General features: G+C 36.6%; 1 protein-coding gene across 2 annotated transcripts; it reads right to left on the minus strand.

Moving 5' to 3' along the window:
* Window positions 1–13,860: 13,860 nt before the first annotated feature.
* On the minus strand, window positions 13,861–15,036 carry PDHA2 (pyruvate dehydrogenase E1 subunit alpha 2). 2 transcript variants are annotated; one of them, XM_030311913.1, is made up of 2 exons: window positions 14,508–15,036; window positions 13,861–14,414 (listed from the first exon to the last, which is right to left on the minus strand). In XM_030311913.1, the coding sequence occupies exons 1-2, from the start codon at window positions 15,034–15,036 to the stop codon at window positions 13,861–13,863; spliced, it is 1,083 nt and encodes a 360-aa protein (XP_030167773.1). The 2 variants fall into 2 exon arrangements, with proteins under 2 accessions (XP_030167773.1, XP_030167771.1); XM_030311911.1 differs by having other exon boundaries at window positions 13,861–15,036.
* Window positions 15,037–15,966: the final 930 nt, after the last annotated feature.

Below are 15,966 nucleotides of genomic sequence, written 5' to 3' on the forward strand. Positions count from 1 at the left end.
CTCTCTCTGCCCTTCCCCCACTCGCTCTCTCTCTCTCTATCTCTCTATCTCAAAAATAAACAAACATTAAAAAAATAAAAAAAGGATAAAATACCAAATCTTGCAAATTCATATTCTGAATACACAGGAGTGATGATTACATACCTTTATTTATCAATTAATAAATTAATACTGACATATTAGTATATGTTGTTAATATTTTACATTTCTATAATTAATGAATTAATACTGAACCATTATTAACTTATGTTCATACTTTATTCATATTTCCTTAGTTTCTATATCAACTTCCTGCTCCTAGATCCTAATAAGGATACCATCGTATTAGCCATCTTGTCTCTGTAATCTCCTCTTGATAGGTTCTCATTCTTTGTTTTGGATGACCTTAATAGGTTTGGGGACTACTAATCAGACATTCTGTGTAACATCCTTCAACAGGTAATGTCTTTCTCATAATTAGACTAGGGTTACATGTTTTGGGAAGAAGACCGTGGAGTTAAAGTGCCATTTCCATCACTTCATTTCAGGAGTACATACCATCAACATGATTTAGTATTATTGATGTTGACCTTTATTAGTTGAATTAGGTGGTGTTTGTCAGATTTCTCCATTATTGAGTTACTATACTTCCTTATTTCCACCCTCTACTCTTTCGAAGGAAGTCACTATGCATAACCTACATTTAAGAAAATGGGAGTTATGCTCCACACATTTGAGGGTTGAATATCTACAGAAGAGTATTTGCAATTTTTCTGCATGGAAGTTTTCTCTATTATTTTCGTTTGTTTGTTATTTGCTGATTCAATCATTTATTCACATCCGTATGGAGGAAATTCTAATTTAATTTTTTTAGTGTTTATTTATTTTTGAGAGAGAGAGAGAGAGAAAGAGAGAGAGCACTAGCAGTGGAGCAGCAGAGAGGGAGACACAGAATCCAAAGCAGGCTCCAGGCTCCAGGCTGTCAGCACAGAGCCCAATATGGGACTTGAACTCGCAAACTGTGGGATCATGACCTGAGCTGAAGTTGGAGGCTTAATTGACTGAGTCACCCAGGTGCCCTAGAAAGTCTAATTTAAATCAATAACATCTAGTACCAATGATAATTACTTAATGGAAAGATCGTATAAAAATACTTATGTCAAGAAGGACAATATGAGGGGCGACTGGTTGACTCAGTCAGTTAAGCATCTGACTCTTGGTTTTGGTTCAGGTCATGATCTCACAGTTCATGCTGACAGCTCAGAGCCTGCTTGGGATTCTCTTTCATTATCTCTCAGCCCCTCCCCCACTAGTGTTTTTTTCTCTTTCTCTTTCTCTCTCTCTCTCTCTCTTTCTTCCTCAAAATAAATTTAAAAAAAAACATTTTTTTAGAAGAGCAATATGAGTTTTAATATATGATTTTCTAGCCTGTGGATTGCTAAGGTGCCTCTGGTACTACTCTATACTAACGATGGTTAAAATAAAATAATATTTGCCACTCTTTTCTTTGATTCTCTCTTACATCTTTAAAAAACATGCATCTTTCAGTAAAGAAAGAAAATAAAATCTATTCTCAGTTCCTCTATGGAACCCTTTAGGAAAACTAAGATGGAGAAAGAAAATTTTACCTAAGAGTAATTTTTCATTTTCTCTTTTTCTAACCTACAAATCCAGTTTTCTCCCTTTTTTGGTAAAACTATATATTTGCTTTACTTACTCTTTATTTATGGAGCACTTATGATATGTTCTGGGCTGAGGGTAATAAGCAGGTTTGCTATGGTTGACTCTTACATAATATTTCTTATAATTAACTTCAGTTTATTTGTAGTTGAGGAAAGTAGAAATTGGATAGAGTCAGACCTACTGCATTTTTTAATCATGAGACTAAAATTATGTTAGCTATCCTGCTTCAAATACTACATATCTTCCAATAGACCTTAGAAATGTTCAGTTCAAGACTTCGGAAGGTGCTGGAAATCATAACTGGTCAGTCACAGAATAGAAGTCAAAAGAATTTTCTTGGTAAGTCACGGATAATCCAATCTCCTCAATCATAATAGAGTCTTATCCACCAGACCTCTATGTTATTTGCCTGTATATAAGATTAACATATATAAAAATGGAAAGATGATGGAACATTGTAATTAGCTTGCATCTTGTATATATTTGCCACCTTCAAGAAAAATGGAAACCTTAAAAGTAATGAAGTGTGTTTAGCATCAGAGATCCCATTTTTAGATAGTAATTCAAGTGAAATTTTATAGATATTTAAAAAAATATTTTTAAAAATTAATTAAACAGCTTCGGAATTCTGGCCAAAAAACTGGTCCTACTTAAGAATTTATGTTCACTGGGACACCTGGGTGGCTCAGTTGGTTAAACATCTGACTCTTGGTTTTGGTTTAGGTCATGATCTCATGGTCCCTGGGTTCTAACCCCACCCACAGTGACAGTGCGGAGCTTACTTGGGATTTCATCTCCCTCCCTCTCTCTCTGTCCCTCCCCTTCTCTCTCCCTTTGTCACTCCAAATAAATAAACTTAAAAAAAATTATGTTCACTATTATTTAACTGTATTTACAAAACCATGCTATGATATAAGGCTATAAATGTTGACTTATCCAAGAAGCCTCATCCAAAATTGTTATGAAAATGAATAAATGTAGTAAATTTTGCCTGCACTTCACTGTTCAAAAACTAATCATCAACTGCTGGGTGAACAAATCTATACCAAATATAGCTCAAATTGAAAGAGCTGAGAAAAATTTAAATGTAATTTAACTCCAGAAAGATCCAACTTGAGTAGAATATTTGTGAATCAAATTTCTCTGCATGTTATTGATATTTTGCTTTCCTAAATGTTTTGCTTCTGAAAATACTATTGTTAGATGACTATCCTGAACAGAAGCATTTTCCCCCAATTGTACTGTACTTATCTATGTAACATAATTATATTTGCTTGTCTTTGGAACTCTGTGTAATTCAAACGAGTCTCTTTTACTTGTAGTACTATGGCCTTGGATAGCACTTTCTTCTGAAAAATACCTTTTTAGAAATTTAGGTAAGGAAAATGCCAAAACAATTAATGATACTGAAAACATTTGGTATTTGCAGAATTAAGTTGAATTGCATAGAATGTCAGATGGAAAAGAAAAAAAATCAAGTAAATATCCATGTAATCATTGAGAAGTTATTGTGGGCAGAGAAATAAGGCCATAGTTTTTAATTTTTATTACCAAGCTCTAGTAACTAAGTAATGATGTATTTCCATTTACAGTAGTCTGTTTTAAAAGATGGTATGTAATGAATCAAGCAACAATAACAGCTGTTTACAGATCCTCCAGCTATCCTATGTTAAAATAAAGATTTCCCTAAATAGAATGTTTCGCAAGCATGCACATAGGTTAATTTACAAAAGAAGATGCAGTCCTGAATCAAGGTATGATTGACTAAAAATATAGACTTTCGCTCTAAATGCTGATAGTTGTTTAATCTTAGAACTTTTATATACTGTATCGCTAATAATAGCTGTAAAAAGAGAACTATCTACTCAGCAGACAAAGACTCTAATTCTGTGGGGCAGAATAGAGCCAGCAGATTGACATCTGTGCATTATGCAAATAGAAGAATAGAAACAAGTAGGTCCTAATAAGCAACTCCTATTCAGATGGAAAAGGGGAGTGGGAGAAAGACTCTTCTGAGATAATTATTAAAGTTGGGAGGGCACTTCTTCCCAGGGTGCATCTCAGGGAGGAATAGTTTGTTTTGGCTTGTTTCCTCAAGTGGAAATTTAAGTGTGAATTAAAAAATGGCATGCTGAGTTTGAGAAACGGCTTCTTCTCTCTTTGCCAAAGAGCAGCATTGGGCAGAGGGCAACATGTCATTGATTTTGAAGCTCCAATGCGCTTTTTATACCCGTATGGTGAATAGTAAGTAGTTTAGTGCTGTTTACAATAGAAACTTTATGAATAATGTTAATAAATAGAGTGTTTGTACTGCTGCTCCTTTAACTTGACAGAATGTTGCCACCTGCCCCTTAATATGTTGATTAGCACTAAAATAAAGTCCTCATTAAGAAATAAAAAGAGTAAATGTATTCTCAAAGGAAACATTTATGCACATGTATTGTGCATATGACAATTCTTTTTCTACATTAGCTCATATAGGAAAGGTTCATTGCATTTTAGAAATTTGAAAGATTACATATTATTGACATCTTTATAACAAGTGCTATGCTTCACATTAAAATTTGACAAGGGAAGGTGATACGGTTTTTAGAAAATAAAGAGGCTCAAAGTGGATAAATAGTCTGGATAATAAGGGTAGGCAAGCCAAACCCCTAGCAACTCATGTCTATACTACATATGCAGTAAACTCAATTTATAGGCCAGGTAACATTTAAATTGTCCACCAATGACCTGTGTAATGTAATAAGAACAATGCTTAGTGAGTTTCAGGAATCACTGAATAAAAATCGTGACTAAGCTTTTAGAATGATGGATTCAAAACCTAAATGACATTTGTGAATGCGAAGAGCCAGGAATGTTTTTCTGTAAGAGTATGTGAGGAAAGTCAAGCCTTTAACATAAGATAGGAGATAAAGGAGAGGAAGGGGAGAAGAGAAAACATAACTACTGTTTGGAACACCTAATGTATGCCAAGCACTAGGACTTCATGTATGCTATTTCCAATCTTCACAACAGTATCACAGGGTAAGTGTGATATTCCCCTTTTCTACAGAGTAGTCAAGAATGCTTTGGGAAGAACTTAACTCATCCAAGACCACACAGAAAAAAAAAAAATCAACATCAGTTGTGTCAGACCTCAGGTATATTTTAGAATTGAGTTGACTCTGCTCTAATAAGAATTCAGCTCTTTTTCCTCTGTTAGCACAATTCAATGAATAAATAAGAAATAATTCACTGTCAAAATAGTGAAACCGTGTTTCTACAATCTTTAGACCTGTCAGAGTTTTGTTTGTGCAGGGCTTTTGGCTCTAATCTTAACAGTTCAGAAAGATACACGAAAACACACAAAGGGTTAACAAGAATATTAAAAAACAAAACAACAGTGAGAGAACTGACAAAGGCTTTTCAATGTTGATTTTCAATCACAATAATTATGTCTCCTCCACAAGAAGTAAGGTCTTAATGTGCTTTCACACTGCCAGTGGACTCTGCTGCTTGGGTTGCAAAATATGTGATGTTCCATATAACTTCTACAGCCTTTCGTCTTAAAGGAAGCTGTAGGATTTCACAAGATATCAGTGACAGAAAAAGCTCTCCGATTCTTGGAACCTCAATGTCTCCCAAGGAAGCGATGAGCTGTTCACTCTGCAACACTGCAGCCCACATGGATGGTGATGGAGAAATTCTCTGGGCACTGTTGGCAAGTTACTCTCAGTCTCTAATGGAAGCAAATTATATACTTTCTAAAGTGACACTATCACTCTAGTAACGTGCAGATAAATTGCTCCAGTGAAATCTAATAGCTCACACTCGCCAGAAACATTATTAAAATAATTGCTTCCTCCTACTTTTTTCTTCTTTTTTGGCAACGTGCTACTTCATGTGGCAGTAAGTTTTTTAAAAGAAGGTAACATAAACGATAGCAGGACACAGAAACTACAAAGGCAATATTCTCCCTCGACTAATTTTAATGTATGACTGCTGCAATAACACTGCAGCCTGGAAAGCTGCCTTCTACCAGAACGTTTGGGGATAATTGAACTCTTGCTCATTGTTCAAAAGGTCATGAGGTTTGAGTGGGCTCTTTTTCTTTTGGTAAATTATTCAGCTTGAGTATTTATTGGCCCGTCAAAAGGAAAGTATTGTATGAACTGTCTTTGTTGCTCTTCAGTGTTTCCTAATTTGATTGTGTTCTTTTCTGTGCATAAACTTGGCAGAAAATTTCCATCTCTCTCAATTCCACTGCAGAGACCTCTCTTCTTTGCTCTTTGCTGTATAAATCAGCCTCATGGATCAAACAGACGTGAATGAAGTCAATGAAAAAAATATAGAATACTGATTGAATGAGAGTTTTGGCTGGCGTTTTGTTTCAAGCCTGATCAGATCATTGTTTGCATTAATATTTTGGAGCATTCCTTAAAAGGAATCCACGATAAAAAGAGTGGGTCTAATTTTGAAGCAATTTCTAGCATGAGAATATCCATCTATGTTATAATATAATGGAAAAATCTGTACTCTTTTTGCCCTGATTCTACCAAAGTAGTATCTGTGCAATATCTACATGCTTTAGTGTATGTAGTTAGCAGATTGAAAGCCCTGAGTTCTGAACACATTTTGGGTACAAACTGGGGAGTTTCATTATTACTACATCATATTCTACCCAACCTTGATGGCATTTCATAACTACTTTTTGTGTCAAAAGCTGCCTGATGAGAATTAGTTAAGAGAAGACGATGAGATATTTTTTCTAATATTTTTTCCTATGAGTAGGTTTAAAGTATGAAAAAAGTGTAAAATTCAGTGTAGCCTGTAAGTACACAGATATAGCATGTCACGTGTGTTTTAGTAGCTAAGGGTGCCATTCAAAAAAAGATCACTCATTATTTTCAGTGACCAAAACCAACCACTGTTGTGTAAATACAGCCTTCTTTCTCTGTGCCTAGCTATAATTGGCTTTTGGTGTTTATAAATTGGATCTTAGCATATGTGTGCTTTTCACTATTAATACACTTTCATATGATTAAAAATATTTTGGTGTTATTTTTAAAAATTTCTTAATGTTTTTTATATGTTTTTAAAAGAGCATGAGCCGGGGAGGTCTAGAGAGGGAGACACAGAATCTGAAGCAGGCTGTAGACTCTGAGCTGTCAGTACAGAGCTTGACGCTGGGCTCGAACTCACAAGCTGTAAGATCATGATGTGAGCCAAGTTTGGATGCTTAACTGACTGAGCCACCCAGGCACCCATGTTTTAGTGTTATTTTAATGGCTATGGATATACATAATTGATGTCACCAGTCTTTCTATTGTAGAACTTACTGTTTATAGGGGTTTTTTTTTTTGTCGTTATAAACAATTCTGTAGTTAATATCCTTGAAACAAAACAAAACAAAACAAAACAAAACAAAACAAAAAGGAGGGAGAGATCATGAGAAAACATAGGGTGGCTAAATTTGTGAAAATCTATTCCACACGCAGCTTACATTGTCTTCTGACCACTGCAATCTTTATACCTAGCTACCTACATAAAATTGAAGACTCTTTTTATTGCTTTCAGATGGCATAATCCCTTCTCTCCCTATGGGTCAGAAATTTTTATTTATTGAATCTTGAGTGTACCTGGAACTAAGTTAGATGTTACTTCATTTCTTGCTCTTCATTTAACATTTACAACAGTCATATGGATCAACTGAATTATAGAGGATGTGGAGATACAGAGGTAAGTCCCTTGCTCAAGGTACCGTTTCTCTTGATTTGAATCTAGATTTAAATGACACCAAAGTCCAGACTCTAATTTATTTCCTTGTTACATAAAGGTAGGGCTGCTTTAAGACCCAATGATACTGGACTAGAAGCATTAGGTTCTAAATGGCCTGTCAATACACGAGGTGCTAGTGATTCAATTCATTCAATAGATTCTAATTTCCATGATAATATAAAGTTCATCAATATGCACACCTATGACTTCTAGTTTCCTTGCCCTTATTGGTTACACCTTTCCATCTCATTCTCCTGGCTTCTCCCTTAGTCTTCCGTCTGTCTCCTCTCTACCTACTGATTTCACTCAGTTCCTGATTTCATTCTAGGTTTGCATCTCAGGTTCTGTAATCCTGAGCCCTCGGCTGCTTGGATTCCTCTTTACTACTTGGGTAGAATGGACATGGGTAGCCTTGAACGCCCAAGGACTTGTTCACATACTACTTTGGCACTTCAAGTTCTGGCTTTGACTCATCAAAGCCTGATACTCACCAATCAACAGAAAACTTCCATCTGGACTCAAGACAAGCCTCAGTCAGTGAAATTGCAACTGTAGTCTTCAGTGTGTTTCTTGACCTATGGTTGACGTTTTACTATAATACCAAAAAACCTAACGTTGTCATTACTTTAGTTCATCCCAAAACCAGCCACAGATGGTGGGAAAATGTATGTTGAACAGTTGTAATTTTGTTCCTAGGCTTTCTTTTCTGTTGGAGACTTATCTTTCCCTATCCTTTCTACTTCTAAATTGTGAACGTCTGCACTGATATATCCAAGAGTAAGGAACAGCGATGTCACTACTATATGGGAGGAGTATCACAGTATTGTGGCTATCTATTATCTGTTTTACCTCCTATTCTCTGTTTCCCTCCCAATTTTTGTTTTTGTGTTTCTACACTAAGCCTAAAAATCTGAACTCAGATGGTGGTGGAGTGATTGACAAAAATCCCTTGGTTCGACTTTAATTCCATTCATTCGTTAATGTACTTTTTTAAAAAACCTATTGCGTGGTTGAGTATACTTAGAAGCAATGCTTAATAAGCAGTACAAAAAAAGTGCTTTTCACAATATGAGCTTTGTTGCCGGTTTTGAATCTTGCCTCCACCATTTATAAATTGTGAAATCTTGAGCAACTTCTTTAACTTGAGTCTTAGTTTCCTCTTTTTAAGTGAAATTAAAATGCCTAAATTATGTAGATATAATTTAAGAGAATAGTGGTTATGATCAATGGCTATATGATCCTGAACTAGCAACCTAATATATTTGGGACTACTCTTCTATATATAGGTTTTTATTATATTATAATTAAGAAACTCAATTTCTGGTTATACTTATGGTTATTGTTTATTACAGTGAAAAGATACAAATCTAAATCAGCAAAGGGAAAAGACACATGGAGAAAATTCTAAGAGAAACTAGGCACAAGCTTCCAGTTATCTCTTCTCAGTGCAGTAACATGGGGACACGTTATTAAGATAAACTTATCTGGACAAACTAGTACAGTATGGCCCAAGGCCTTAGACATATAGAACATTCTTATCACGAAGAATATTCTAGGGGTACAGAAGTTATCTCCCAGGAGTATGAAGACAGACCTTTCTCTGGGATGTGCAGGTTTTGAGACACCTAAGCTACTGAGGTAACCCTTTCCTTGCCACACAGTACTATGAGATGCTAATAATAGGAGAAACTGGGTGTAGGGTATATGGGAATTCGGTACATTGTTCTCATTTTTCTGTAACTCTAAAATTGTTTTAAACATTAAAGTCTATTAAATCAAAGTCCAATTAGAGTAGGTCATATAAATTGAGAAATATTCAAGTTGAAATTTTTGCTTGTTTTTGTTTTTTTAATGTTTATTTATTTTTAAGTTTTTTAACGTTTATTTATTTGAGAGAGAGAGAGAGAGAGAGAGAGAGAGAGCACAAGAGGGGGAGGGGCAGAGAGATGGAGACACAGAATCAGAAGCAGGCTGCAGGCTCCGAGCTGTCAGCACAGAGCCAGACGCAGGGCTCGAACTCACGAACGGGAGATCATGACCTGAGCCGCAGTTGAACACTTAATCGACTGAGCCATCCAGGTGCCCCTCAAGCTGAGAATACTTTAACGTGTCTTTAATTTATTTTACCTAATTGAGATTATAGCAGAAGGATTCTGTTGCATTGCCTTGTCCTAATAATAACTTTAAAATTTCTATCGTACTTGTGTTCACTAAGAAACAATCAGTTTTTTAACTTTTATTATTGATAATAACCAAATGTCCATTTTGAAAAAATCCAAATGCCCATCAACTGATGAATGGATAAATAAAATGGAATGTTGTTCATAAAAAAGAGTACCAAAGGGCACCTGGGTGGCTCAGTCGGTTGAGCGACCGACTTTGGTTCAGGTCATGATCACATAGTTTGTGGGTTCAAGCTCCACGTTGGGTTCTGCGCTGACAGCTCAGAGTATGGAGTCTGCTTCAGATTCTGTGTCTCCCTCTCTTTCTGCCCTCTGAGCCCCACCTTGTTCACACTGTGTCTCTCCCTCTCAAAAATAAATAAACATTTAAAAAGTTTTAAAAAAAAGAGTACCAATATATGCTGCAGCAAATTTGGAAAACTTTATGCTCAGTGAAAGCAGACACAAAAGAGCACATAATTTATGATTTATATAGACTGTGAAGAATACCCAAGTCCAAAAACCGAAAGTAGATTAGTACTTTCCAGTGGGTGAAGAGATAGGGAAATGGGAAGTAACTGATAATGGGTATTGGCTTTTTCTTTGGGGTGATGAAAATATTCTGGAATTAGGTAGTGGTAAGGATTATACAACTTTGTGAACATAATAAAAATCACTGGACTATATACACTTTTAAAGATGTATTTTATGGTATGTAATTTATATTTCACTCTTTAAAAACAAGCTCTTTCCCACAAATGATCAGGCTAAGTTTCACTAATATCTGCTGCATTTTGTGTACACTTGATTGGCAGGCATATCACATTTTTAAATAAATGTAATTCTTATGTATCTAAATATTCCCTTTATATATATTTCTTAACCTCCTTCCTTTCTCATTCCACTCCATCGATATGCACACAATCCTTTACCTTTCTAGAGTATCATAAAGGTGAAGATAGTAGGAATTCCTTTTCTCTCAGATATTCTAGCATTGTTGCAACAGTGAAAAATTTATTATAACCATCATGGCTTGTTAAGCCTTCTAATACCTGGATAAAATAGACTGAATTACATAGTATTATGGATAGGAAATATAATCCAGCTGCTAAATTTCTACACCTCTCTAATTTGATAAGTAATTGCTAAAATAATTTATTGTTTGACCTAACTGAAGACAACAGGGGGGTTTTGTTTTTGTTCTTACTTTTTTAAAATTTTTGCATCACTACAGAACTCTGTGCAGTCATACATGTATCGTTACTGAATGTACACACATTTTTTAATATGGAAAACATTTTTTAATATGGAAAACATTGAAAACTCCTGCTTTAATGGAATTTGATAATGTGTATTATGACAAATGTACTCTATAACTTTAATAGATCAAGATTGGATTTTTTCTTGAAATGGATTATCTGTGTATCATGGTTTTGTGATGGATTAATCTCTAATAAGTTGTTTGTATCTTAATTTTTATGGATATTAAAATAATCCATAATATAAGCAAAATTTTAAAATTTCTTTATAGTATATATGGAGAGTTAGCTTTAAACAGCTTATGTTCCACTTGCAAGTTTATAGAAATATAAGTATGCCAAAATTAATAAAGAGTAGAGGAATTATTTGTCATATAAAATACGTGATTATTTTTATGGTATTATGGAATGCTTTTGTTTTTAATGGAAGGGATCCAATCAAGGTACCTCTATTTGCATAGACAAAATATATTAGCCAGTAATATTCTTGATTTATAAATACACCAACACTCATCTCCACTTTCTGATTTTAAAATGTTGAGGTTATTTTATGTGCTTAAATCTTTTTGGAGTAAGGCATGGAGATTCAGCCTACACATATGTGTACATATGTTCAAATACAGGTCTCTAAGCTTTTGGTTTTCTCTTAGAGTTCTTAGAAAGTATCTAGCTTTTATTTGTGGAAGTAGATGTTGTACAATTAAACAAAAAAGCTATAACCTTTTTTACAAATGGAGATACAGTTGACACATAGCAGGATATTGGTTTCAGGTTTACAACATAATGATTGGATACACATATATATTATGAAATGATCACCACAATAAGTCTACTTAACATCCATCATGATGCATAGTTATTTTTTTTTCTTTGATGTGTTTTAACTTTTAATAACTGATTCTTCTGATGTTTTCTACAAACTATTTCTTAGGTCACAGGCAAATTCTGATATCTGATTTAGTTAAGTGTATCTCAGAAAAACAAGACATGCCAAACATCATGTTCAATAGGATTTTTGATCATTACTCCAATATAACCAAGTAGAAATGTTTTCACAAGATCATGACTTGTTGTAGTGGTATTGGACTGCCAAGAAAACCAAACCTATATGATCCAAGTTAGATTTTCCTTTGAAAAAAGTTGTCTGCGAATGTTCAGTTCTAGTCAAGGCAGTTTTTACTTTCCACTTTATTATTATTATTATATTATTATTACTACTACTACTATTTTAGAGAAAGAAAGAGAGTGCAACCAGGGGAAAGGGGCAGAAGGAAAGAGAATATGAGCATGAGACAGAATCCCAAGCAGGCTCCATGCTCAGCAGAGAGTCCGATGATGGGATCAATCCCACGACCCTGGGATCATGACTTGAATGGAAATCAAGAGTCAGTCGCTCAACTGACTGAGCCACCCAGGTGCCCATCAGCTTTTTTTTTTTTTTTTAATTTTAATATATGTGCTGCTGAAGCGAACATTCAACTTTTTATGAGTATCACCTCCTCCTCTTTCTTTTATTTCTTTTGATGTCACCATATCTGCTCTTTTTTTCAGTCTGAAATTCACCAGGATAGTTTCTTTAAAATATGGAACACATAATGGTACAAGTGGATTGAAAAATGAGAGTAACTTTAACTTGAAGGTTAAAGCAAAATGCAGTTTTTCCTAACTTTGTTTACATTTTTCCTTTAAATTGATACACTAAAAATATTGCAAGAGGGGCGCCTGGGTGGCGCAGTCGGTTAAGCGTCCGACTTCAGCCAGGTCATGATCTCGCGGTCCGTGAGTTCGAGCCCCGCGTCAGGCTCTGGGCTGATGGCTCAGAGCCTGGAGCCTGTTTCCCATTCTGTGTCTCCCTCTCTCTCTGGCCCTCCCCCGTTCATGCTCTGTCTCTCTCTCTGTCCCAAAAATAAATAAACGTTGAAAAAAAAAATTAAAAAAAAAAATATTGCAAGAAAGTACATGAAAAAACTTTCTTGTCCCATCTCCCCCTGCCCTGTTGTGTAGCATGTTTCATTGGGAAATGATCAGTATTAACTGACTTCAGCATCAACATTGATAGGCACTCATATGCTTATATGTGTTCACAGGCACACCATTATAGTCGGCAATGGTATAGTCGGCAATGGTTAATTCACGTAAACTATTGTAAGTAGCAAAGCTTCAGGGGACCTAACAGCTTGGTGTGGCTTGAAACTCTCTCTACCTTAGGATAGTGACTTTACACACAAACTCCTGTCAAGGTGGAGAAGGGACCAAAGAACTATTTTTCCTTTAAATAAGAGTACTTACAAATATAAAGTTAAATCAAATAGAACTATTATAGCAAGTAATATGAGAAGTTAAATAATCTTGTTTTTCCCAATTTAGACTTGTAAAAATTAAAAATGATCTTTAAGGTATTCACATGGTTTAATTAAATAAGGAGGCCATCAGACTAAGGTGGCTGTAATGCCGTGGTAGCCTACTTAAGAAAACCAAAACCTAAGCCAGAGTCAATGGACTCAAATTGAGAAAATGACACTTAAGAGTAAGCAACTACAAACAGCTAGTTAGGCTTTCCCAGCAGCACCTTAAGGTATAGCCAATAAAATAATTTCCTTGCTTTGCTTCTGTATAAAAATGCTTCCCCTAGCTCCTGTTGTTGGAGCACACCTAACCGTCTCTGGTCTGGCATTGCCTGATTCCTACTGATGCATGTTCAAACAAATTCTTGAAAATTTTCATGTGCCAGAGTTTACCTTTCAACAACGCTAAATGATTAAATGAATGATATCTTTTAATGCAACAATGTACAATTGAATGGAATATCCTTTGTAATTAAATGTACATTTTTTCAATGATCTCTTTTATTCTCTTCTAATAATCACTTAATCATCTCAATTTATTTTAATAAAAGTTTACAGGGCCCTTATTTAATGGGTTTTATTCCTGCTTAGCCAAACTGGGCACACAGTTTCTTAAAGTGGACCATGAACATTCCCATGAAGGACTAAAAGTAAATTTACATAAGTCTCCCTTTAACTGAGGGACTTGAACTTGATCCACTGGTTTGCACCACGAACTTCAAAAGCTGGAGTATTGCAGTAGATGTGATGAGCTAATTCTTCCAAAGGTGGTTCAGGATCAGTCATAGCAAACTGGGCTGCATCCTCAACTTCTTTCCTCACTTCAACATCAATATCCTTTAGTTCCTCAACAGTGGCAAGCTTACTGTCTACCATTCTGTCTTTGAGAAGCATAATAGGATCGCTCTCCCTTCTCACATTCTGAACTTCTTCTCGGGTACGATAACTGATCCCAGGGTCACTCATACTGTGTCCATGATACCGGTAGGTCTGCAGCTCCATCACTATGGGCCCCTTTCCAGATCTACAGTAGTCAGCTACAAACTTAGTTGCCTCCCGAACACCTAGAACATCCATTCCGTCTACCCTCAGTCCAGGGATAAAATTTCCTCTCTTATAGTAATCAGTGCTGGCTGATGCTCTCTCAACAGGGGTTCCCATTCCATAGAGGTTATTCTCACAGATGAAAACACAGGGTAATTTCCACAAAGCTGCCATATTGTGAGCTTCGGCTATCTGACCCTGATTGGCAGCACCATCCCCATAAAGAGCCAAACAGACCTCCTTGTTTCCCTTGTACTTACAGGCCAGAGCAATACCAGCTCCCAGGGGCCCCTGTGCGCCAACAATGCCATTGCCCCCATAGAAATTCTTGACATACATATGCATCGAGCCTCCTTTTCCTTTAGCACAGCCTCCCCTTCGTCCTGTCAGCTCTGCAAGAATTGATCGGACAGAGAGTCCACGAGTATAGCACAAGCCATGAGCCCGATAGGATGTGATGACACGGTCGGTGGGATTTATCCCGGCCTCCAGGCCCACAGAACAAGCTTCCTGACCATCGCACAAGTGACAGAAGCCACGGATAAACTTTTGTTTATACAGCTGATCTGCCTTCAGCTCCATTCGGCGAACAGTCTGCATCATCCTGTAGTATCTGAGCCCATCCTCCCGGGTGAGCACTGTTGTGACAGGGGGACCCTCTTCTAAGCGATAAAGATCACATTTCTTAATTGCAAACATCGCATCATTTGAATAGTTACAGGATGCCACCAGCACTCTGCTAGCGGGCTTCTGCGTGACCCCGGACAACACGCGGGAGACAACGGCAGCGAGCATCTTCCTCATGGAGAACAGCCCAAGGTGGTGGCCCCGACTCTCAGCTGCCCAGAGGCCTGGCTGCACCCGTCCCCTCCGGAGCCTGCTTCCGCGTCAGAATGCCATCGGCGCCACAATGACCACGCTGGCAACAGAGGCCACGTCACGCCGCTCCGTGTCACCAGGTTGCCAGACCTGACGGACTGATTTTTGCAGTGCCTTCCAACTGTAATTAAGAATAAAGGTTGTTTCGTTTCTTGAAGGACTCGGCTGAACAACCACCCTATCCTAATTAGTGCCATCATCATTGCCTAAAAGTAACCAGAGTCCCTTCTTCCTGCTAAACACTATAGAGGGCTTCTTGACCCTAAGTCAATGGAACAGAGGCGCAAACACAGTCCCCAAGGCACATGAGGGATCCGAGAGGTTAGGCCAAAGATATTCTTGCCAGTATTTCTTTAAAGTCTTTAAAATTTTGTTTTAGAATATGTATGGATATTTTATCCTACTCCATAGTATACCATCTTTATTTGAATGTAAAAATAAAGATGCAAATTACTTGTAATTTAAATATTTAACTTTAAACACACACAGACTTTTTAAAGAAAAGTTGGTGTCGCAAAAGAATACGGCACATTTACCCTATGGCTTCTAGCACGTGTGTCACCTGAGGCAGGGGTGGAGAGTGCAAGGCAGGTGATGACACATAAACCCCAGCCAGAGTATAGCAGTCTAAACCCAATAATAAGGTTTTCCTGAAGTGGGGAGATTAAAGGCAGAGTTGAGATGCAGATTGCAGTAAGTTTTTGATATGGCACCTTTCCTTGTGTTTCTTACAATCCCGACTCTTATCCCTTTTTGTGTTCCTCTATTTTCTGACTAATTTACCTTTTTTGTCTTTTCCTTGTAATGTCTTCAACAGGCTTCCATAGAAAACATCAAGATGCAAGTGCTGCTGGA

The sequence above is a fragment of the Lynx canadensis genome, chromosome B1 (genome assembly GCF_007474595.2).
Source record: "Lynx canadensis isolate LIC74 chromosome B1, mLynCan4.pri.v2, whole genome shotgun sequence".
Lineage (NCBI taxonomy): Eukaryota > Metazoa > Chordata > Mammalia > Carnivora > Felidae > Lynx > Lynx canadensis.

What these genes read in the sequence shown, in the direction of transcription:
- PDHA2 (XM_030311911.1), bottom strand. Translation starts at nt 15,036, where the DNA reads ATGAGGAAGATGCTCGCTGCCGTTGTCTCCCGCGTGTTGTCCGGGGTC.